The sequence below is a fragment of the Ammospiza caudacuta genome, chromosome 6 (genome assembly GCF_027887145.1).
Source record: "Ammospiza caudacuta isolate bAmmCau1 chromosome 6, bAmmCau1.pri, whole genome shotgun sequence".
Taxonomy (NCBI): Eukaryota; Metazoa; Chordata; class Aves; order Passeriformes; family Passerellidae; genus Ammospiza; species Ammospiza caudacuta.
In genome coordinates, this window is record NC_080598.1 from 14,854,126 (window position 1) to 14,878,803 (window position 24,678).

At 45.2% G+C, this 24,678-nt stretch overlaps 1 protein-coding gene across 2 annotated transcripts; it reads left to right on the top strand.

Annotated features, from left to right (window-relative positions):
* Positions 1-13,093: 13,093 nt before the first annotated feature.
* Positions 13,094-22,734, top strand: TMEM9B (TMEM9 domain family member B). 2 transcript variants are annotated; one of them, XM_058806779.1, is made up of 5 exons: positions 13,094-13,177; positions 16,145-16,236; positions 17,903-18,011; positions 18,880-19,014; positions 21,578-22,734. In XM_058806779.1, the coding sequence occupies exons 1-5, from the start codon at positions 13,112-13,114 to the stop codon at positions 21,731-21,733; spliced, it is 558 nt and encodes a 185-aa protein (XP_058662762.1). In that variant the 5' UTR covers positions 13,094-13,111; the 3' UTR covers positions 21,734-22,734. The 2 variants fall into 2 exon arrangements, with proteins under 2 accessions (XP_058662762.1, XP_058662761.1); XM_058806778.1 differs by lacking the exon at positions 13,094-13,177 and adding an exon at positions 13,977-14,143.
* The last annotated feature ends 1,944 nt before the right edge of the window (positions 22,735-24,678 follow it).

Below are 24,678 nucleotides of genomic sequence, written 5' to 3' on the forward strand. Positions count from 1 at the left end.
GAGAGAGTGGCAGTTGGGATGAATTAACCAGGGCAGGTTCAATGGCACACAGCACTCGGGCTAACAGGTGAGCACTTGAAATCCCAACCTTCTGTCACCATGGCTCTCCCTCCTGAGGGAGGAATGAGGTCTATGAGATCCTGCTGTTTCCAGGTTTACCCTTTGGACAGCTGTTTAGGTGTTTATGTTGTGTTCAGTTAGCTTGCAGGATGGATATGAGAGTCCTTTGTGAACTCTGGAAAGCTGGGAAAAGAAAGTGGCCAGTACATGAGAGGTGAGGCGTGAGTGCCACAGCTATGTGACCACAGGCAGAGGTCAGGATCTCCCCAAAGCTTTGAGTCTGGATTTAGGGACTTCTAGCTCTGCCAGGATGGCTTTAGGATGCTTCAGCAGTAGTTGAGCTCTGTCTTACTGATGAGAAATTATCCTTTCACCCACTCCAAGTCCCACAGCAACAACCTTTGATAGAGCAGCAATACTCCATGCCCAATGAAAGTGGTTCTCCTCAATGGCATTTTCTCTGAATGTGGAAAGAAACCAGGGCTGGCATTTTCTCTGAGCATGGAAAGAAACCAGGTTCCAGCAATAAAATGGAGAAAAAAATGAGAAGAATCAATGTACAGGCAAAAATAATGTCATGCTTCCTGGAGCTGCTACAGGATTCTAGATTTATTCGTGGTGCTAAAGAGCAGAGTCCCAGCACAGGCAAAGAGAAAATCAATGGGCAAAATTCCATCCCTTCTGCACAGTGGGGCTAGCCCTGGAGCTGGGGGCCCTCCAGAGGTGGCTCCTGTGAACAGGATAAGACAGGACAGCTGCTATGGGAGACATTCACCTCAGTCTAGAGGGATTACAGAACAGGGGAGGGAATATCAGATCTCTGTGTCAAGCACTTGCATGGCCACAGGGCAAAATTGAACAGCAGCTGAGCGTTGCAGACCAGCTCCACAAGCCCTGGGTGTGCTCCTGCTCCTCTCCAGCACAGGTGTGTGCCTGTGCCCCTTTGGGAACCTCTCCCTGGCATGCATGTGCAGGAAGGCCTTGTACCCAAAGGAGATTAGCAGGAGGTAGGGGCAGAGAAGAGGACAATACCTGCAGCCATGTGGGATGAGGAGGACTCAGGAGGTAAAGAAACAGCTTTGAGAGGATATTATGAGAAGCCTCTGGGGTGGAAGAGGGTTTTGTTGCATGTTTTATTCAGCTGGTTAATGTCACCATGCAAACATCTCACAGGTGAGGGCAAGCACAATCCTCTTCCCAAGCAGCCTCAGGGAAAGTGAGCCAGCTGCTCCTTGGCCAAGGCACTGTCCCTTGTGCTCACGTAGTCAGCAGAATGTGGTGGGGCAGAATGCCTTTGCTCCCTCCAAGACCACATCTTGTCTTTGTTTTGGTCATGCTTAGAGCCAAGCAAAATCACTCAAAGAAGAAGACATTAAACAGAAGAAGACATTAACTCTGGTGAGCCCATTGCAGAGCTTCAAAAGTGGAACATACAGGATCTTGATTCTTGGGCCCTTGCAATTAAGATGGCCCATGTGAGCAAGGCATCAACACTTGCTGAAAATTTTAGAGACCTGGAGATCTGGTGGAGAATGGCTGTCAGCTCCCAAACCCATGTCTGTACCTCACTGCAAGTGATGCACCCCAGGGCATATGGGCAGGCAGCAGAGGAGGAGCACCCTGGGGCTGCAGAGAGGGGCTCACCCCACAACCCAACCTCCTTCCACCACATTTGCTACTTAACTCCTTCTGGGCTGGCCACTCTGCAGTGGAAAGTCAGAGGCCACTGCCAGGAGCAGCCCTACAGCCATCACTCACTTGCACTTTGGGTCCTGCTGGGATCCACCAACATTTGTTCATCACCAGCAGAGCAGCTGGTTAGATGAGAGCTGCTGGGGTGTCTCTTCACAGTTATCTCCAGGGTAATCTGTTATCTAATAGCTCTCCAGGGAGGTCCTTTTTACAGGCTTTTCTATTACTGATGATGAAGTGATGCTCAACATGTTGTGAAAACAAATCTAATTCTTATGTCTCAGAAGCAAATAACTTGATGACTTATTTCTACATAAACATGTGCCTTGGGGCTGTATATTGTTGGGTTTATTTTATGGGGCAAACATCAGCTGAGGCCTGTATTGCTTTGTCACCTGCTGCTTAATAGATGGAGGTGAAGTATCGGGTTTCCATTAACTCAAAGTCTGCTCCTTTTCCTAAGCTGAGATTCCTCTTTTTTTTCTCTTTTGCATGGGCCCTGCACTGCTGGCAGCAGCTCAGCCATGTGCTGGTCTCCTCCTCCTCCTCCTCCTCCTCCTCTGTTAGCAAGCACATGGCTGATGAGGGGCTGCAGGCTCTGGAGATGACACTGCAGGTATCAGTGACATTTCACCAGAGATGGCTTTGCTGCAAAGGCAATTGATTTAATGATTTTGTTACTAGAGCGCTGCTGCAACCACTTCCCCAGGATGAGATCTCATCACTCCCCAAGTGAGTGAGAAGACAGTCGCCAACCTAAAAATATCGGCAGTTTAGGAACAACAGGAAGGCACGGCAGCAGGAGAACTAGCTGGGGGGAAAGCTGCAGGGACTTTCTCTCCTCGTTTTGGCTGCAGTGGGATCGATGGATGTGCGGAGCTCGTGGCTGCCCCCGCAGGGAGACACGGCTGGATCCTCCAGAAAGGCGCCTGGGCTCGCTCAAGGAGAGCTGATGTAAAGTTATGTGCTCTTTAAACCTAAACCTGCCCAGAACACAGACACAGGTGGGGGTCTGCAGAAGGTGGGGGGCTCTTAATGCTCTTTCAGCCTGTGGTACTCACATGCTCTCTGAACAGAGAGAGATTTGGCTTTCTCAGATTTCTCCTGAGAGAAGCTGTGAGAGAAGCAGAGAAAAGAATGATCAGAACAATCCTTATCTCATTTGCTGCTCCTGTGTTTGTGCCCATGTGGAATGTGTTCTGGAGATTGTTTACCTGAGGTGATTGCTTGATTGGATTCTGGTGATGGTTGTTTGGATTCATTGACCAATTAGATCCATGTGTGTGTCAGGACTTTCAGGCAGAGAGTTACGGGTTTGCTAGTTAGTTAGTTAGTGATAGTTCTTGTTAGTGTAATGTAGTTATAGTATAATATAGTATAATAAAGTAATTAATTAACCTTCTGATATCATGGGGTTCTGTGCATCATTCTTCCTGCCTGCTGGGCATCATAACACCGGTATCAGCCCCTTACGTCTCCATCTCCTCTCCCTAGACAGTGCCAGGGCCAGCTCGGATTTACTGCTCAGCACCTCTCACCTCTCTCTCAGAGACCAGGAGAAACAACCTCCTCCCTTCAGTGGAGCTGCTGCAGGTGAGAAAATCACTGCCTGACACCTCAAGGTGCCTCTGGGGTTTCATTGCCAGTGGGGCTGGCCCAGCCCCTGTGCTGTGGTACCCAGCCAGGGCACAGGGACCATGCTGGGGGCAAAGCTGTCCCTGTGCTTTGGTTAGCAAGCATCTTGATGGCAATGCTGGCAAAGGCAGCATTGAAAAATACTGTGTAAGGAAAGAACAATATTGAGATCTGTGACCTCAGTGAGAAAGCCAATGTATTTTAAAGTGTTGCTATAAATCTCAGTGCTCTGTTCCTCCACAAACAAAATCACATGGAGAGATCAGGAGAGTGATCAGGCACTTGACAGATGCAAAACATACTGAGTCATGGAGAACAGGGGCAAAGAGAAACTGTGCAACACCAGACGGCACTGGCTAATAATTTGAAAATAAAAATGTAATTGGGAGTTAATCATTGGTCTTTCCTAGATCACAAATCAAAAACCCATTTCAAGATCCCTGGGTGGAAGACAAAGCCTAGGATGAGTGAGTTGCATCTCAGTGACCTGGTTTTATCCAGGCCAGTAGAGATCAGGACACATGAAAATGTTCAGGACTTTGCCACTAGGTTTTTTGATTGCTGGTGGGGAAGTAGAAAACCCATAACTGGGTAAAATGTGGCTTGGAGTTGGAATAACAAAGAAACTGGGCCTCAACAGTGCAGTCATATGAGAATCCAGTGAAGTGGGTCTGCTGTGAGAGGTGACCTGGGAAGGCTGTTCAACCTTCTGGTTTGGCAGGCTTAGAGAGGAAATCTGTGGATTTTAAGCTCCTACTCACAGAGACCTTCTCTACTGAAAGCATCGTGATGCTTCTTGGTTTAGACTTCAATGGCATTTTTCACATTGACTTTTAAGGCTAACAGAAGGGGAAATGCGCTCTTGTTCCTTCAGGAGATGACAGTGTATTTTTAAAAACAAATTATGCATGAGGGCTAATTAATTTGGCATTTACAGCTTAGCATTCTCCTGGTTTAATCTGCTCCAACTGAGACCACGTTTTGTTGCAAGAAAACTTCTGCCTGGCATTTCCTTCCTTCCTCCTGCTGCTTTGTATGCTGTGACATGAAGGTCATGAGCCACCCTCCAATGTCTTGCTCAGTGACTTCCAGTGAAGATTGAGTGAAGATTTCAGGTTTAGCTGTGAGGGCTGAGACATATCTCAGTGGGAACATCTCTCTCATGGTCCTGGTCAATGTTCTCACAGCAAGAAAGTGCCTACGGGATTCACCTGTACCTATCCAGAGAGCATCTGGGCACAGTGGCAGCTGCAGAAAAGCTGCTTGGAGAAAGCTCCAGCACAATGAATCCCTGCAGTCTGTACAAAGGGAGTTAATAGGATGCTCTCATTCACAAATTGTGTTAGAAGGCACTGATGACAATGAGCTCACATCAGCTGCTCACCCTGCACTTCCGCTCTCTGCCATCCCAAATCAAGTTAAGGTGATCTCGATGTACCTCATTGCTTCAGGGGAAAAATGTGTCCTGCTTGCTGCTGGGGGTCACAGGTAACCACAGCACAGGCCAGGCACAGCAAAGGCACAGCCCCATCCCTGGCACTGTGAACTGCCACGTTTCAGGGAGGTCAGTGGTGAATCCCAAGGGCCAATCCCCAAGGCCCAGCTTCAGGGAGAAGCTCCCAGGGCTCTGCAAGACAGGATGAAGGGATAACATGCACCAGCCTTAAGACTGGTTTGTGGGAGGGCTGCATGTCTACATCACTATGTGCTCATGTGAAAACACAAACTTTGAGTTTCTCTCAAGGTTAGATTGATAGAGCTCTCTTTTCTCTTGATTTTTTAAGCCTGAACTAACAAATTTGACCAGCAAGGTGAGTTATTAATCTTCCCTATAATTCCTACAATACAAAACTATAAACATAAGTAGTGGTGGTGGGTAAACAACCAGATCCAAAGGACACCAATACAAGTCCCAAACAAAACACTCAGCTGTTGTAAAGCTCAGAAGCTCTAACCAGTTAAATTGTATTTAACAATACCGTTTGTATTGTTAAACACAATACAAATGGAATGGACTTGTGTCCAGCTTTTGAGGCTGATGAGTTAAAATTAGGGCAACTTGGACAATCAAAAAGAGAGGCAGGATAGCAAAAGGAAGGAGACGGGGTTTTAGCAGAATTAACTGTGTGCTAAAATAATCCTTAGGGGACTGGTATTAGTGACCACCTTTCCTGACAGCTCCTTTGCATGGAATATGCTGCCCACCCATCACAGCTGCATTTAGGTGTAGAAGCAGCCTGCCAGGGAGCACTGGTCAGAATGCAGGTAAGTCTCCAGGTAAGTCCCACTCTATGGAGGAAAAGCAAGGCTGTGGATTTGGTAGAATCATCTGCATGCGCTTATTGACCTCCCCAGAGATCCTGGCTGCTCACCAGCACTAAGCCACAGGCTGGCACAAATGGCTTGCAAAGAAAGCCACCCAACTCTCTCTGAATAAGCCCCCAAATTTTAATTTTTTAATTGATGCAGCAAATCTCTTTTCTGCCCTTGAGCTGAAAGAAGTGGGTGCTCTTGTCAGGCAGAGAACAACCAGAAGCACATCTCAGAAGCACATGATGTACTGAACTCTCTGGAGACTGCTAATGATGTTTGATTAATTTTCATTATCAGTGTGAGCAAGCTTTGAGCTCTCTCTGCATCTGTTTTATTTAGAGTTGTCTTTTCTTTCTTAGTTTAATAGCAGCTTCTATAGACAATGATCTAATTGTTCCTCAGCACCTGCTTGAAGCCATCCAAGTTAAGGGTGGACATTGTGTAATTTGCAGTACACGTGATTTGGTCTTTAAGGCTCAGATCAAATAAAATGGAATAGCAAATGAGGCAGTAATTGAGTTAAGTGGAAGGTTCTGTGCAGGCTGATGCTGGGGTCACAGAAATGCTTGGGCTGGACAACACTGGCAATGGAAAAAATCAAAATACATGTGTTGTGGCCTCTCAGCAGCAGGATGATCAGCCTTCCAGTGGATATCCTGAACTCAATAACCCACAGAATGCTTTCTGTCTAACAAGGTAACTGGCTTTTGCAGTGGATCTTATTCTGAGTCTTTGCTGTGTTGCAAAGCCCTTCAGCCAGGGTCCAGTGAGTTCAGGTGCTGCTGTTCAGTGCCCAGGATGAGCTGTATGCTGTCATCTACGGGCCTGTCACCATCCTCAGGTGCAGTGCAGGGAGCCCCTGTCACATACCTCACAAAACCTGTCCTAGGTACAGCCATGGCCATGCCAGGCCAGAGAACATCACAGTTACAGAGCTGTTCACGTGGCAGAAAGGGGATAGATAACCTCATCAGCTGCAAGCCCCTGTCAGTCAGGCAGTCCTGAAGGAGCCCTTTTGTGGGTCCTTTGGTGAGTAAGGATCTCAGCCATTTTTTGGTTATCAAGCCTGATTTTGATTCCCTCCTAGCCAGATAACAACATGCACTGTTGAGGCAAATACTGAGCAATAGGGAGTGGTACAATCAAAACCACAGTCTGAGCTCTCAGTCTACATATGAAAAGCTTAGAATCTGTAAAGAAAAAAAGTTAAAAAGAAAAGAAAAAAAAGAATACCATCCTCTACCTCACTATAGCATTACACTGGACAGGAAGGCAGGAAAACTTATCCTACTTTCCTCCACCCAGCTTCAATACTCTGAACTCATCTTTATGCTCCATATTTCTCATCTGCTCCTGCTCATTGTCTTGATCAGTCTCAAGGCTTTGCTCATGGAATGCCAGGAGGCACACAGCTTTTGGAGGACTGGCAGGACAAGGCTTACCCCCAAGAAAAGCAGATTGTTTTGTCTAGAACATTAGTCCAAGCAACTATTTGCCATCTACTACATGAAATCAGGAGTTACTTGAAGTGCTGTTAGATATTAATTCACTTCAGCACGCAAAGAGAAGCAGCACTAATGAGGAAAAGAATATAGTCCTGGAGCCAACCCACAAGCATGAATGGCAAACCAAACTCAGCCTTTCTCCCGTGTCTGGGTGCTGGGGAGCTTAATACCTCTGCTCTGCCCATCAAAACACCATTTGCTATTTCGAACAGATCTTTCCTCCTCGGAAAAAGCTTTTGGCAATCGAGGGGAGAGGCGTTGTCAGGGCCGAAAGCCGGAGCCTGGGCACGCTGTCGGGCGCATGAGGCAGTCAGGGGAAGCTGGCAGGAGCTGCTTTGCAGGGAGTTGTCATGGGAACGGAGCAAGTAGGGCAGGAGCGGCTCCGCATCCTCCTCCGAGCGCGGCGGCACAAAATCGATGCTGATTGCAGCGCGGGCAGAGCCAGCTCTCCCATTGTCTCCAGCAGAGACCAAACCTGAATGAAATCTCTGGCACAGAGCAGAATCTCCCTTTGTGGGAAAGGGCTGTCACTCCTGATTTGAGTGGAAGACTTTGGTGCACATTTTAGCTGCCTGTGAATCTGTCACCCATAATGGTCAGTGGCAGCACACACTTGATCTTGGTCACATTTGATCTTGGTCACTTCAGTGCATCAGCATGGTGGGCAAGCTCAGAATATAAAATATTGCCATAATGTCAGTGTTTGTGGTCATCTGAAGTATCAGACTCACCTTGCAAAATGCTGGATTTGAATGCACCTTACTTTCTCTGTGTATGTGGAATTGTTGGAATTTTCTTTATGAGAAATATTTTTTGTGATACTCTGGTTGCTAGGGACAAACAATGGTAGTGAATGGTTTCCTGGATACAGAAGAATACAGAGATTCCTGCTCTTTCAATTATTAGGAATATGTATCTAAAAGGAAAAGAATACTGGTAATGTGGCATGACAGAGACCAGTGGAAGTAGAATTAAATGCAATAGGTAAGAAAAGATCTGACAAAGGCTGAAAATGCTAACAGAAAAAAAAGCAAAATCCAATTTGTTGCCTCCAAGGTTTCATTTTGCCCATTTTATTTGCCCAGGTCTGCTGGCAAATAAAAGATCTCCTAATTAAAGCAGGCATCTGCAGAGTGACTGCATTGCTGCCACTGACCCAGGCCAGCAAGGTGCTGAGTGAACACTCCTCATTTCCTATCCACAGTGAAGTGTGAATGAGGGGCCCGCAGCCATCCAGGGCTTGCTTGATTTGTGCTTTGGAAAAGTGACCAAAAATAGCAGGCAGGGAAGAAAATGGAGCCAAAGCATGGAGGGGTTCCCAGTTTGCTTGTTGAGGTCATTGAAAGCCCTCTCTGCTTAGCAACAAGTTTGAGGCAAGTAATGATGAACTTTGCCACAAAAATGCTTGGAGTTGTATCATAAACATAATCTTACCTTGCCTTTAACCTCTCTCCCTGGCTCTGGTGTTTCCAGGCAGGCTGCAGCAAAGGCTGGAATGAAATGGCTGGCACTGGGTAGAGCACATTCTGGATTCATAGTGACTTCATTCTAGTGCTGATCCCTTTGAACATAAAACAGGAAGCATGAATGTATTAGAGCAATCCTTGTGGATTACTTTGTATGAGGAAGAAACTGTGGTTCCTTTTTGGGCATGTTTGCCTCCGTGCCTCCAGCAAAAGCTCTCTGGGGTAGAACAAGGAGCAGCAAAGTGTGTGAAGCAGCACTGACCTTGTCTCCCCCATGAGCAATTCATGCAGGGCATCTGAGGCCTTGCTGGGTCCAGGCTGGCAGAGGCTATTTATAAGTTTTGCATTAAACAAACAAATGCTGAAGCTGTTCTTTGTGCTGCAAGGGATGAAGCCAGAGCTGTGGACTTGGAGACCATGGTTAAAGAGCTGAAGCCCCTGCCTCAGCCACAAGCTGCTGTTCCTTGTATTTGCAGCATGTCCTTTGGTGAAGGAAGGGGCATGCAGCAGGGATTGCACTGACAAGAGCATGACATATGTCACTAATTGAAACCACACAAAGAATAGGGCATTCTCCCCATGTATGTGATGTGGGGACTCAGCTGCTGCAGTGTGTGAGAGCCCTGACTGACCTTGCATTAGCAGAGAGGGACCTTGAACTCTCTCAGCCTGCAGAAAAGTCAGGGGTGGATTCACTGAGACAGAAAGATAAAATAAATGCACAGCTCTTTCAGCACTTCCCTCCATTTGCCTCATATCATAAATATCAATACAAATATAGAAATACAGAGGTAAACAGTTTGCCCAGCCTGCCCTTTTCATATGCATGCATTTCTGCTGTGAAAGGCTTTATGTAACTCCTGACAGCAGATTGCAAAATAATGCCTGGGTTATGGAAGGAAGCCACAAGCCATTACATTGCATTACTGTAATGTAATGGGTCCCTGAGATGAGCCAGATTTGGAGAGCTTGCTTTTATTGTAAACCTTGTACCCCATCCAGCCCACTGGCATTGATTTCTCTTTGTTTTCCCCAGAGATCAAAGACCACAAGGCCAGAATAGCAGCTAGACAGGAACTGAGCCACTGGGGTTTGGCCCCAAACAGAAACTCATGAGTCAAAACTGTGCTGTTTATTTGAAGGGATGCAATACCAGTGACAGAACTTCTTCAGATGGATGCTGATGACCAATCTGCTGAAAAGTGAATTTCTCATTAGCCTAGAGAAATGACATTGTAATTAATCTCTTCCTATGTTTCTTTGCTAAGTAAAGGCTGCTGTGACAAGTGCTGCCATCATTTAAATTTTTTAACTGAATGTAGGGAATAGACAAAAAAAAAGAATCTGTATTTACTTTGTGTTTCTCCTGTGCAAATGTCATACCACTTTCATGTTGGCAATAAGTGCAGAAGTGCTGATTCAATCACTTATTTACATAATCCCCTCAGATTTTTCTTTTATATCATTGTTGATAATGAAAAGATTTTCTCAGCTGGGAAAACAAAGGGAAGCGGGCAAGTTCTGAATGTGAATAGGCTGAAGTGACATAAAAAGATGGTAATTTGCATTAGTAAAAATAATCAGAATGTGGATGACTGAAATGATGGTAAATAGCATCTATCCCTACCTGCTCTGAGGAGCATCCACCCCGTGACAGTTCAGCTGCAGCATGTGGAGCAGCCCTACACCAATTGCTTGGCACAGCACAGCACAGTGTAATTACCACAGAGCATGGAGGAACTTTGCAGAGAACACTTTTAAAATACTCATATTCACATTTTAATAATGTGCAGTACAGTAAGGAGGAGCAGAGGCACAGCTTAGGGCACTGTTGGCTGCAGAGACTGTGTGGTTTTGGGAAGGCTCCTGCCACAGGGAAGGAAATGCAGGAGCTCACCCTGCACATACAGTGCTGGAAATATAGAGCTCTTGATAAGCTATTCTTGTGAGATGACTGAGCAGGAAAGATGTGGCTCTGGAGCAGCTGCCCTGCCTAGAGATGCACAGCCTGTGCTGTGTCTTTGTTGCATAGCCTCGGTTCTTGTTCCCAAAATCCCGGCTCAGGCTGTGCCCAGCAGCTCAGGGGGATGCACCCCTTCCATGGCTGGGGGGACCAGGGCTGCCTCCACCCCAGAGCCTCAGAGACAGAGCCCTTGAATAACCAAAAACATCTCCAGCAGCTCTTGGGGGCACTTGGTGTGTGTTTTGCTAATGGAGACAAACATGAGAGCGAGTACAAAACTGTCAAACACAGCACACTGACAGCAAAGTGCAGGGTTTAGCTCAGAGAGGCCAGTGTAGAGATACAACCCTCAAACAAATCTTGTTATTAAAGCAGAGGGTGTGTGTTTTAAAAAGCAAACTGGATGAGAGAGCTCATCTCTATTAACTTGAAGAGGATTGGTCCAGTAAGGAGAGAGTTAGCATTGCAGGGAGCAGCCTGCTGCCACTGAAGCTCAGACTCTGATAATCCAGTGAGAGCTCTCTTGAAGATGAAACACATCTTCAGCCCTTCTGGAAGATTAGCAAGCTGAAAAGCAATTATAGTCATGGCAATCATTTAATAATTTCCTTAAAATCAAATTTGTATACATTTTTTAGCTGTCCTTCCCCTTTTTAAAAACTGTAGTTTAATAGTATTGCTTCTGATATTGATATGATGACAAATGCATTAAAAAATAATTGAAACAAAACTGAAAAAAAATCTAAATGTTAATACAGAAACTCCTAAGTGTTGTTTTCTTAACAATTCTTCCAGGAGCTTTGCTTACCTAACCACTTATTATTGTTTTCTAGGGGAAAAATGGACTCATCTTCTGGAAGAAGTAACCTTTACCTCCTGCAGCACCAAGAGCCTGTGGCTCACAAGATCCTGTTTAGTTTTTTTCATGTTCCTGGCTTTGAGGAAGCTCCAGGACTGGGCTTGAAGCTCCCAAAAGCTATTCCAGCCACCGAAATAAAAGCACATTTATTACCTGTGTATCAGATCTCTCTGAATGGGTAAAAAAAGTTAGTTTATCAGGCTCTCTTTTCCTGCACCAAACTCTTCCAAAGGCAGTGATGCCTCCGAAACTGCATATTATTTACTTCAGCTCAAAATGTGATCTGTGTTTTTCTAAAGATTCAGCATGTTTTTCAACTCAGCAGTCAATCTGCCCATTGTAGACTATGGCTGTGGGTGGTGGGGAAGACACAGAGCCACCTTCACACTTCAAAACACTTCCATTGCAGATCCAGGCATTAAACAGACAAATTGTTTGGCTCAGGCTGAAACCTGATGTACGCTCATTGAAGTCTGCTGGCAATTTTCCCTGTATTTTAAAGAAAGGTGTTTTGTGTTTCCATAGTAACTCCAGCTCCTTTCCTGAGCTGTCTGATGCACTGCTGGTATTACACAACCTATTGTGTGAGGAGGGAGTGAGGAGCAGCATTGACAAGACTACTGAAATTTAAGGATTATGAAATTACAGCCACTGAGTGGGGGCTGGGGAGGGAAAGGGCAGACACAGCAGCTTTTGGCCATGTACAGTTTTGCTCCTTGGGAGTTTAGATAGAGAACCATGGAATTGTAGAATGGTTTTGGTTGGAGGGACCTTAAAGATCCTCTTAGTTCCAATTCCCCTGCCATGGGAAGGAACAACTTCCACCAGAGCAGGCTGCTCAGAGCTCCATCCAACCTGGCCTTGAAGTCTGCCAGGGATGGGGCATCCACAGCTTCTCTGAACAACCTGTGCCAGCCTCTCAACACCTCCACAGTAAATAATTCCTTCCTGATATCTCATCTAAACCTGCTCTCAGTCTGAAGCCATTCCTTTATCCTGTAAAGAGTCCCTCTCCACTTATTGTGTAGGCTCCCTTCTGCCACAGGAATGGCTGCAAGAAAAACAGGAGGAATGGAAGGGAGGAGAAGGAATAAACAGGCTGAGTCACACTGCCTGCTGTTCCTCTGTGGAGCTCTCAGAGGAGCTGAGATGAGCCCAAGCTGTTTCACAGGCTGGGCTCAGGCCCTTATGCAGCAGTGTCAGGGACAGGCTGGGTCCAGCCCTGGCAGTGCCAGGGGGGTTTGGGGTCCCTACACAAGGAGGGAGGCTTGTAGATGGCTTCACCTGCCAGCTCCTGGGGAGCACAGCTGGAAATGCTGCTTCTCACCAAGGCTGCCTGCCCCCTGCAAGAGGGAGATCACAGCTCTTGAGTGGAAATAATTAATCACTGACAAATAAGGAACATTGCTGGATTTTAGTGATGTCTTAGAGAAACAGCTGTCTGTAGGGGGATACAGTATGGGTGAATGAAGGTGGTATAGAATGTAATCTTATCCCCTAAAGAGTTGCAGCTGAACCAATTACTAAAGATTAGGAGCAGGCGTGATGTTAACAGGCCACACCTGTAGCCAATAAGAAGAGTGTTATAAAAGAGTGGATTGGCGGGATCTGGAGTTAGATGACAGCTGCAAGGACAAGGAAGAGTCAGTGTTTAGAGGAGCTGCCTACAAGAACTTTCAAGGAGGTATGAACCTCTAGCAATAAGGAACCCTTGCAATGTAATGACAATACAACTCTTGCACCATAATGACAATAGCTGTCTATAAAAGGCATGAAGACTTATATAACTGTGTGTCCAGATGTGTAAAAACTGGGTTATGTGCTGCTCACACACCTCATTTTGAGTGGTACTAATGATCGGTCCTTGGATTAAACCCATTCCAATAGGGCCAAAATTGTGGGAACTACAGGCCTGCCAGCCTGCCCCACCTCTCTTTAAAAAAGGGCTTCTTGATACTAAAGTGTGTCCAGAGAAGGATAACAAGGCTCCTGAAAGGCTTTGAAAATGTGTTTTATGAGAAGTGGCTGAGGGAGCTAGGTTTGTTTAGCCTGGAGGAGGCTCAGGGGAGAGCTCATGGCTCCCTACACCTGCCTGAGGGGAGGCTGCCGTGAGCTGGGGGCTGCTCTCTCCTGCAGGGAGAGGACTCGAAGAAATGGTTTTGAGCTGAGCCAGGGGATATTCAGATTACACACTAGGAGAAATTCTTTCACTCTCAGCGTGGTCAGGCACTGGAACAGGCTGCCCAGGGAGGCGGTGGAGTCGCCATCCCTGGAGGTGTTCAAGGCGTTTCTGGATCTGGCGCTGGGTGACACGGTTTAGTGGTTACAGTGCTGTTTTGGTACTTGGACTGGATGACTTTGGAAGTTCCATCCCTGACAACTACAGGAATATTTTTCTGCCGGCCGGCCCGCGCCCGGAACCACCGTGTAGCGCCGCCGTTCCCGCGGGGACGCCGCCAGGCGCGGCCGGCGCCCCACGTGAGGCGCGGCAGGCGGAAGTGATGGCGGCGGGGCCCGGGCGGCGGCGCGGCGGCCACAAGCGGCAGTGAGGCGGCCACAGAGCGCCGGGCCCGACATGGCGGCCCGCGGGGCGCCCCTCTGCTCGCTGCTGCTGCTGGCCGCACTGGCGGGGCTGGGCGCCGAGGCCAAGGTGAGCGGGGTGGGGGGGGCGGGTCACGGTGGTGCTCCCGGTATAGGGCCCTCCCTCCGTCCGCTGCCCCCGCCGGGCGCTCGGTTCCCGCGGGTGGTCCCGCCTTTCTGGCCCCACTGCTGCCTCGGGCGGCTGTAGGGGAAGGCCGGAGCCGGTGGTTTCGTGCGGGCGCTGCCCTGTCCCGCTCGGTGGAGCAGCAGGGCCCGCCGGCGCGGCCTCGGCGCCCGCCTCGGTTCCTGCGCTCCCGGTAAGCTCGTAGCCATTGTTGTCGCTTTGCCGTGGTGCCCGGGGACACCGTCACACAGAGCTACGAGTGGAGATGGAGCTGCCGGGGCTGGGGGGGCTGAGCTCCGCTCGGTGCCCGGCTCAGCCGCGCTGGGTGCGGGCGCTGCGCTCTGGCCCTGCCCTCATAGCCGGGACTGTCCCGCGGCTCTCGGCGGCGGGCAGCGACACCGGGCCCTCTACGGTCACAGCACCCGCGTTTGATTTGTCCCCTAAAACTTGTGGGTTTTCTCCTTTTCAATGGTAATCAGCGGTTTGACCCCTCCGCGGGGGGAGCAGGTCCGGTGTAGGATATGGTACATGGGGTCTGCATTTACATTCCTCTCCTGAGACCCCCTGCCCTGCTGCACCCGGCTCTGGCTCCCCAGCACTGCAAGGACGTGGAGCCAGTCCAGAGGAGCCATGGAAAGGATCAAAGGGCTGGAGCACCTCTGCTGTGAGGAAAGACTGAGGGAATTGTTTAGCCTGGAGAAAAGGAGACTCAGGGGTGACCTTATCACTCTCTACAACTTCCTGAAGGGTGGCTGTGGTGAGCTGGGGGTCGGTCTCTTTCTCCGGGCGACAACAGATAGAACAAGAGGACACAGGCTCAAGCTGCGTCAAGGGAGATGCAAGTTAGAATGAAGATGGAAGTATTTTACAGAAAGAGTGGTCAGATACTGGAATCATCTACCCAGTGAGGTGGTGGAGTCATCATCCCTCGAAGAGTTCAAAAAAAGACTGGATGTGGCACTTGCTGCCATGATCTAGTTGAATTGTTAGAACATGGGTTGGACTTGATGATCTTACAGGTCTCTCCCAGCCTTGAATTTCTGTGAATTGGGATTGTTTAGTCTGGAGAAGAGGTGCCCTAATTGCAGTACCTGAAATCTATAAGAGAGATGGGGAAGAGCTGGTTACATGGGCAGGTAGTGTCAGGACAAAGTTTTACACTGAAAGTGGGTAGGGTTAGGTTGGATATCAGGAAGAAAGTCTTCTCTGTGAGGGTGATGAGGCACTGGCACAGGCTGCCCAGAAGCTGTGGGTGCCCTGAGCCTGGCAGGGTTCCAGGACAGCTTGGACAGGGCTTTGAGCAGCCTGGCCTAGTGGAAGCTGTCCCTGCCTGTGGCAGGGGAGTTGGAACTGGATGATCCCTTCCAATCCAAAGCTTTCTATAATTCTGTGCTAGTGCACTCAGGGTTTCCCAACTGACCTGTGCTCAGTGTTACTCTGACTTGGCTGCTCGGTACAGGAGTTCATTGCCAATACTTGTTCACACGTTCTTTTGTAATGCCACTAGAAATTGTCCTGAACTTTAGATAAGCCATGTTTATCCTCTCTCTTGTTATTTGCTAAACTAAGCTTAGCATTCTTTAAAGCTCATCCCTGTATCTGACAAGCAGCTGTCCTTGTAAGCTGAGTAGTTGAGTAATCAACATCAGCAACTTCTGCATGTGTGATTTTTCTTGGAAAGAGGAATGAGCTTAAACTCCATTTTTCCGCGTCAAGAATTGTGTTTCTATCTCAAAAGTAGTGTTACTTGACAAATTGCTCTACTCACTTAGTAATTCTGAAGTAATTCTTGTTCTTAAACTTGCAGGAAGTCCTGAGTAAGACTCTTCAGAGATACTTGCAAGTAATTTGTGTTAAATATTTCAAGTCATATGTAAAGAATGCCTGATTATATAAATTACATAATAAGATAATTTGTTCTATGTGTGTTGTTTGCTTCACTTCTAGAACTCTGAGGATGTCCGGTGTAAATGCATCTGCCCTCCTTACAAGGACCACTCAGGCCATATTTACAACAAAAATGTTTCACAGAAAGACTGGTGAGTGTGTGTGGCACATACAAAGTGATAATAAATCTTACTGGTTAAAGCCTTGCTATGTAGAGATTATATATGGATCTCCTGTGGTGGTGCCAGGACAGAGCAGAGCATTTCCATAACTTACTGGAGCTTTTCTTTCAGAAGTGCTCCAGAATTCAGCTCTAGCAAGGGACAAGGCTTCAACCCTCTAGCTTTTGCTGTTTTCTCTTTTGGTTTGCTTGCATGTTTGTTTATTTAGACTTGGAAGTAGTAGAAGGGAAAAAAGTGATGTGTTTTGAATCCAGTGACTTGGAATGGTGTAAAGGCAAGGGAGCCTTTACAAACCTGGAACTGGGGCTTGGGAGTATTTTCTTTGCTTGCTCTACTCTTAAAAACCATTTCATCATTTAGGAACTGTTGTTTCTGGAGTTTTGTGAGGTTCTAGTAGATTTTGCACTTTTTAGCAACTTGGAGAAGAAAAAATTCTGATACTAGTATTTCTTATATTCTCATTAAGAGACCTTCTACTGTACTTAATCAACATAGAAGATTTCTGCAGAACTTGGGCAGTGTATTGACACAAGCTTTCAGCCACAGGAACAGCGATTGTGCCTGGCATGTATTTTTCATTTTTGTAGCTTGAATGCTGCTTTCTTCCACAGAGGAAAATGTTGCTCTGCTTTCACATAAATGAGACAAATAAACCTTCCACTCCTCTCCAGAGGCTGAGAGGTGGCACTCAGCAGTTGCAGCTATGAAGAAGTACAAACAAGACAGAAGAGAGGAGCTGGTGCCTGGCTGAGTGTTTGCAGCACTGTAATTTACCAGTAAAGTGTTGAGTGCCCGGCTGCTGCTGTCACTTGAGGCCTCGTGTTTCACTCCCTGCTGCTGCCTGTGCCAGCACTGGGGTAACCAGGAGAAGGGTGAAACAGGATCCTGGTTGTGTCAGTGCTTGCAGGGACCTGGGGTCTGAGCTCTGAGTAACAGCCTCAGTCAGCAGGAAGACCAGCATTATGGAAGCTGTTGTTGGAAGCAGTTGTCTCATGGCAGCTGGGTTTTAATGCTATAGAGAGCCCATAATATTGTCAACCACACTTTTCCACTGGGGACTGACTTACATTTGGTAATCTTTTAAGTCAAATGCTATTGCTGAAAGCCGAATGCTCTTTATTCACTGTCTTGGTGCTTAGAGAAACAAACCATCTGACTTCCTTTTTTATTTCCCCAATGTCTGTACCTTGTGATGACAAGAAATTCAGTTCATGAATGTCAAAGAGAGGCTAATCTCCTTTCAGACAGTGAAAGGATGGAATAAGGCTCTTTTGAGTATGGTGAAGAAAGAAGGGGAATTAGTAGCTGGAATTTACTTTTATCCATGATGTCAGTGTCAAATGATGCATTGTGCTGGATTCATATCCTTGGACTTGTTCTGCTAACAGCTTTAATACTTTCTCTGAAAAAGGAAGACATGGTATTGAGTTAGAAAAATCTTAAAACTTGTTTAGCAGCTTGTCAGTAGCTGAATTTCTCATTTAAATGGCATAACTATGCTGTAGTGATTTATTTGTACCTGCACTTTCGAACAGCTGAACTTAAGCAAGCTGAGCTCCTCAGCCCCTGCAGCAGAGTGGAACAGCTCAGTCAAAGCCAGCTCCAAACTGACTGGGCAGTTTCTGTGTTTCCTCAGTGACTGTCTCCATGTGGTGGAGCCCATGCCTGTCCCTGGACCTGATGTAGAAGCTTATTGTTTACGTTGTGAGTGCAAATATGAGGAGAGAAGCTCAGTCACAATTAAGGTAAGCAGTGTAACTCTGTTGGCATGTATCAAAGACTTCAGCTGTTTAGTAAATATGTCTATTGTCTTTTAGAGAAATGCTGTTTTTAAAGGGAAAACTGTTCTAAGGCAGCCTAAAATGTAACTTCTTTGTAGTAGCTGTTTACAATCTTTAGCAGTTACAATAGCATCAAACTTTAGCTGAAGAAGAGGCCCTTTATTGAAATCTCCACTTTTGAGATCAGACTTTACATCTTGCTGAAATTCTGAATATTTTAAGACATTTGGTCAAGCTTTGTGCTTTCTTTTCCTTATTATTCCAGAGGACCTCTCATTACACAGCTGCTTTACTTTCTTACTATAAATTTTCTTTATCTTTATTTATACTAACAGATGTTTTCTGTGCTCTTCACATTCTTGCCCCATTAGAGCCCTTGAGGCCTGGACTGCTGTGAAGAGACTGCAGAATGTCTTTTGGTTTTTGACAACACAGATGTCTTTATTTTGGGATTTTACAAGTTTGGTGTTTTGTTTTGCTTGGTGACTGAATTCAGGTCTATGCTAGACAAAGGGAGATCAGTGGGGGATGCCCCAGATTTGTCACCGGTTTAATGGCCAGGCTGGACAGTTGTCCTGGTGGAAGTGAGAGTTATAACACTGAATTGTTTACAGAAGCATAGCCTAAGATTCTTTGCAAGGTCTCACAGTTTCAAGCTGCCCTAAACCCTTCTAATACCATGTTGTAGTCTTTTCTTTCTGGGTTTTAAATCTTCTGGTGACTCTACCAAAGATCAAACTTTGCCTGTACTCATCTTTTGGTCCTTGCTGCTTGTTGTGAGAGTGGGGGGAAAAGTCACAATCTTGGCATAAACTGTGCTTGCATTATGTAGGTGACAATCATCATATACCTGTCCATTTTGGGCCTGCTTCTTCTGTACATGGTGTACCTTACCCTGGTGGAGCCCATCCTGAAGAGGCGCCTCTTTGGACACTCACAGCTCATACAAAGTGATGAAGACATTGGGGTGAGTCCACCAGAGTCTTTGTGCACTTGGTTAGCGTGAAAATTGGGGTGGTTGGTTGATAATTAATTATTTGGGGTGAGCAGCTTTTTTTGCCAGGCAGTGTAAATGCCTTTCCTGCTGGGAGAGGAAAAGAAAGGTGTGTGGTGACTCCTGTGAAGCCACTCTTTTATTTTTCACTGGGCTGGAAGCAGTGAGAGCTGCTGCAGTTATGCCAGCTCTAGGCACAGGTTGTTTTCACAGAGAAGAGAGTGTAAGAATAGAGGTAAGAATATACAGCAGTACAGCTTTTTAAGAGTTAATAATCCAGTCTTGCCAGGCATCATGTTTATGGGAAGTTTTACTGCTTAGATTGCTTTCTACAAAAAGAAAGTGTGGGGGTTGCATCTTCTGCTGTTCCAGTTTGAGTTTCTTGATTCTAAAACTTCTTTATGAAGTTGCTATAATGAAGCAAAATACTAATAGATGATGAAATAATTTCTTAGTATTACAGCCAGAAATCAGAATCTGACAGTATATTCCAACAGGTCAGAGGAGGTTTTTTTTTCAGAGAAGGGGAGCAGTCCAGTAGTGACAGGATTTTCTGTCATTAATGGCCTTTCCATTCTCTAGCACTGGGTAATAATCACATATTTTTGTTATGAAATCTGGGTACATAAAGCATAGCTGATAAAAGGTATTATCTAGGAAAATGCTTAATTTTGAATACTTGATTTTCCCCTTAGCAATAGAAACACCTTTTTAAGTGAAGATGGCTTATGATTGTCCCCCTGTTTCTGAACTTCCCTGTGTATTACATGTAGACATGTTTCAACTGTCTTTATAATGACAAAAAGATTTTCCCAGTCACCTCTAGGAGGATTTTGGGTTGAGTGTTGGATATTTTTTTTTGAAAGGAACTATTTGAATGACTCTTCCTCTGTGTGCATTCCTATAGCAAATTGGGCAGCTCCTTCTTGAATTAAGTAAGCTTGTGCTGTATGCTAGATCTCAAACAAATTTTTTGCTTAGATATTATCTTAATGCCTCCATGTGTGAGTTAGTCTTTTGACTGTAGGTGGAAGAAGTGAAATAAGTCCCATGCAGAGTTCAGGTTAATTGCAGAATGAATTTACCTCAAAGTCTGGGTCTGTGTTATGTTTTGCTGTAGCTGTTCTGTGAACATAACATAGTTTAAGGTCCCTTCTGAATTATCCCCATTCTTGCCTTCCCTCTTGCAAGCTCTTGAGATATTCTTGTGACACTTCAAAAATACCATATCCATGGATTTTGTGGCTGAATTTCAAGGCAGTGTGTTCACTCTTTGTTCTTGCCCATTGGTGGCAGTTGCAAATGATGAGTGTAAGCCACTTCTGCAGTCCTCTTTCCTCTTAAATTCTTTCCCCCCTTATTGTCTACCTAGAAATTGACAGCATCTAGCCTTGGAGCTGGGAATATTGTTTACCAGGAAGGCCAGTACCAGTATCAGTATCTAGACTGTCCTGTGTTCCCCACCATGTGTTTTACAGCAGCAAACCATATGTTGCTATTATGACTTCTTTCCCCCTGTGAATGAAGTGATCTTTCTCCTGTTAAATGCCATTCTAAGTATAGGCAAATTTTTTTGGTCAGGGCTTGTCTGTTGGTCTCTGTGGGAATAGTTTTTAATGCTCATTGTGGCTTAGGGATTCAGAGTAATCATTTCAATAGGTGTCATTAATAATAATGTGTGTACAGCTTACAGTTGTCATTAAGCTGCTCTGCACAGTCATATCAAAAAGTATCCATTAATAGGAATGTCTTCAAAAGTGTTCTGGAAAAAAAGGATGTGAAATGTAGGGATACAAAAAGACAGTTATTTAATATAGGACAGTTATTTAACATAGTTGTTATTTTTCATTATTTGTATGATGCTTTTTGATGTAGCTTTAGCAGCATGACTTTGTCCAAACAATTTAATAGCCAAATGAGAAGTTCAGTTCCAACTCTTACCGTTTATAACTTGGCTATATTTGCTACCAGAAAATAAAGCCTTGCAGGTGCTGTTAAAAAACAGAGAGAGTCAACATTAAACAAGCACTTGGTCCTCATTGAGCTGTGTCACTTAATCAGCTGTATTGACACTGTGCTTTCAGACAGCTCAGCACAATAGGCTTAGTTTGGTAAACACCAGAGTGTGTTGGTTTGATATAGAAGCTGTGTGGGAACATCCTGAACTGCCTGGCAGGAATGCCAGGAGCTGGCAGGGGACCGAACCCAATTCGGTTGTGGATTCACCGCAGCCATGGGGGTACCTGGGTCTGCTCTGGGCTGCACATGGGTGCAAGACTGCTGTGATCCTGGGCAGCAGGTGATTGACAGTACAGTGAAGTGTGGAAATCTGTGGAAGTTCCTGCCAATGAGAAATCGAAGTACGGTTCCAACAATTCAAAAACCTGCTCGGTCATCGTTACTGGCCAGCTTGTCGGGACATCTCCTTTACCTTAGACAGACCAAACCCAGCCAGCCCCCAGGTGCTGTGGAGTGTAGCAGCCCAGCAGAGCTGGAAGCTGTAGCAGTGACGGTGGCTCTCTCTTTGCCCTCGCAGGACCAGCAGCCCTTCGCCAACGCGCACGACGTGCTGGCGCGCTCGCGCAGCCGCGCCAACGTGCTCAACAAGGTGGAGTACGCGCAGCAGCGCTGGAAGCTGCAGGTGCAGGAGCAGCGCAAGTCCGTCTTCGACCGGCACGTGGTGCTCAGCTAAGGGGGCTCAGGGAGCAGCTCCAGGCGTGTGGACTGGTGCAAAGAGCTGACAGAAGTCTTCCTGATCCTGCCGATTCAGAAGGGTTTTCTTGAATGATTTGTTATTGATTTAAAAACAAAACAAATTAAAGAAGTAATTGAGCTATGAAGGGATGTACTGGAATGGAAGGAGTTTAAGCAGATTAGTTAACCAAAAGCTTAAATCTTTGGTTTCAAATGGCTTTTACTAACAAAAAAAAAGAAGACAAACCCTGAGATACCTTGGGTTGCCACCATGGTACATTCTTTACAGTTGTGACTTTATGGTGGTTTTTAACTAGATATTTCTCTTTACTATTTATGTGGTTAAAAAGTACCTGGGAACACAGTAATAACTTACAACTCACTAATCACTTTATGTAAAGACCTTTTGTAAATATATTTGGATTTTCTGCTGATTGATGCTAGGTACTGGAAATCAAAGTCTTGCAGTGTAGTTTTGGCCTCAGAGAATGAACCCCTGCTGGCTGTGTTCATTTGGTTTCTTGCACTCGTACTTTCAAGATGCTTGTATGGCAAGTGATGTCTGCAGACTTAAAGCAAAACATAAGTGGACACTGACTCCTGGAGCTGCATATTTCAAGTACTGTGATGTAGATAAATTCAAATGCAGTGCACATTCAAGACAGTGTTGACGTTTTGTTCTATTTTGCTTTAACAGCTTAATATATTGTAGGTGTATGATAGCTCTTATAAAATCTTTTCCCTTTCTTTTCATGGATAAAGTCTCAGGAGTTAGTATATGATGAAATATTTATTATAAAAATCTTCCTGCATTTGTCTGGATTGATGGTGTAAGGCACATACTTTCTCTAGCACCTGTCATCTTGGGAGTTAGGTGTATTTTTTTATCTGTGACTCTGTATTCATCTCTCTTCAGAGGTTATACAGTTGCTGGATGACTAACTTTCATATATCCCCTTTGGAATGTAACAATTAAAGATAAAACTGATTTTTGAAAAATGGATCTGCATTATCAGTTTGTCATAATTTTTCTCCCTCGTTATGCTGCATGTAAACTCCATCTGTAAAAGTGCTCCTCTAAACACGCTTCAGAGTAGAAATGTGCACTTGTTCAGTGATTAGGTAAAGAAAGGCTCATCAAATTGTTAATTGAAAGAAAATTTTAATCCCTGACTCAGATGTAGCTGTGCATGTGTTGTTGCATTATTGTGTGACAGTTTTCAGTTCAGTGTGGAAGGAGGTGGTCCTTGGAAGAATACTCTGTTTCTGGGGGCAGTTTTGGCTTGCTTACTCCATGCCTGGGGGACAGCCAGGTACACAGCTTTGTTTTAATGCCAGTCCTGTAGACTTCCAAAACTGAGTTAACCTGGAGTCATTTAAAGCAGGTGGTGAATTGGTGGATTTACAGGATTCTTGCTTTAAATTGAAAAAAAAATTGCACAAGGATTGACAGGTCAAAAAAAAAATTCATGCTTAGGTTCAGTTTTTATGTTGAACATGGTCCCAGTGAGTGGGAGCTTGTTCAGTTGGTGCTGTGTGGTTGCTGGTTATGACACTTGGGGTCTACTAAAGAAAAAGAATGCAACTTGTTTGTGGAATACATGCCTTGATTGTTGAATATCTCCCTGTCTCCCAGTCCTGGGAGTTGTTCTACCTCTTGGCTGCCTTTCCTGTGAGGCCTGAAGCCGGTGTGGGAAGGGGGAAGTTGGATACAGCACTGTGGCTTACACAGGGGCAGCAGAAGGTGAAGCTCTCTTTCCTTGATGGGTGACAGTCACAAGAAGCAGGACTGAGTGTATGTCCATCTTTTGCCAGTAGAAGTATTTCTGATCTTACAATTTTAAGCTAAAGTGGTTTGGGTTTGGATTTTTGTGCGTGGTTATGCTTTGATTGATAGAAGGGCCAAGCCATGAGATAGTCCTAAGTGTCAATCCTGTAAAATGTGGAATTTTGAAGACTGGTGTCCTATTTTGTTGCACCTGTACAATTGGGCAGATATACTGATATATGTAGCACCTAAGTACATGTATACGTTGCATTATAGATTCTGTACTGTTTCTCTTTTTAAGCAAAACTTGTGTTGCTGCTGTTGGCTCACTCAAATCTTCTCATATGTATTCACCTTTTATGTGGTGTTACTCAACACTAAAAGAATTTCCCAAAATTACAGGTATAATGATTAAATTTAAAGGCATTAAGCTGGCTAATAATATGTGTCCTTACCTGTAGTGGAGAGAAATCCATTACAAATTTCTAAATAAATGCTGCTTTTCTGTGTTTAAAATGAAGCTATGGAAATTAGTTTGCTTATGCCTTGACGGTGCATATTTACCTAAATTCTAGCCAATTGTTCTATTTAGATATTAGAGTACAGAATGCCAATAAGTGAAAATACTGGATTGTATTTTCATTACTATACTGTAGTAGTCTGCAGCAGAAGGCAAGCAGGAAGTGAACAAACCACATTCCTGATTACTTTTTCAGGTAATCTGGATGTGCTCAATAGCAGTTTCAAAATTTCTAGCCCTTGATGCCAAGTTTTGTTGCCATCATAGCTGTGGTGTGGGTGGAAAAGCCCAACCAGAAATGAGCAGATCTAACTGTAAGCTACTTTGCATGTTGTCAATTGACTATAAATTGCTGCAGTCATTGACTCAGTGGAACAAGCTACATAATTCAGGTAAGAGACTTGCATGTTGCTGTATCTAGCCACAGATCTTCACTAAATATCAATGTTCCATTTGCTAACAGTGTTTTCATAGCTTTTTAATTAATCCTGTTTAATGTGATCTCTTATTAAATAAGATGTGAGAAAAATGGAACATTAACATCTTTTTTTTTTAATATCATTCAGATATTTTCAGGTTTTCATCTCTCTTTAAACAGCACATCTTGTTTCCCTGGATTTTACTTTCACCTGAAGATTGGTGAGTCTCTAGTCTA

Excerpts from the sequence above, each read along its gene's own strand:
- TMEM9B (XM_058806778.1), top strand. The coding sequence starts at position 14,069 with ATGGCGGCCCGCGGGGCGCCCCTCTGCTCGCTGCTGCTGCTGGCCGCA. Across the intron at positions 16,237-17,902 it reads AATGTTTCACAGAAAGACTG|TGACTGTCTCCATGTGGTGG; the intron begins GTGAGTGTGTGT and ends GTGTTTCCTCAG. Across the intron at positions 19,015-21,577 it reads AAAGTGATGAAGACATTGGG|GACCAGCAGCCCTTCGCCAA; the intron begins GTGAGTCCACCA and ends TTGCCCTCGCAG.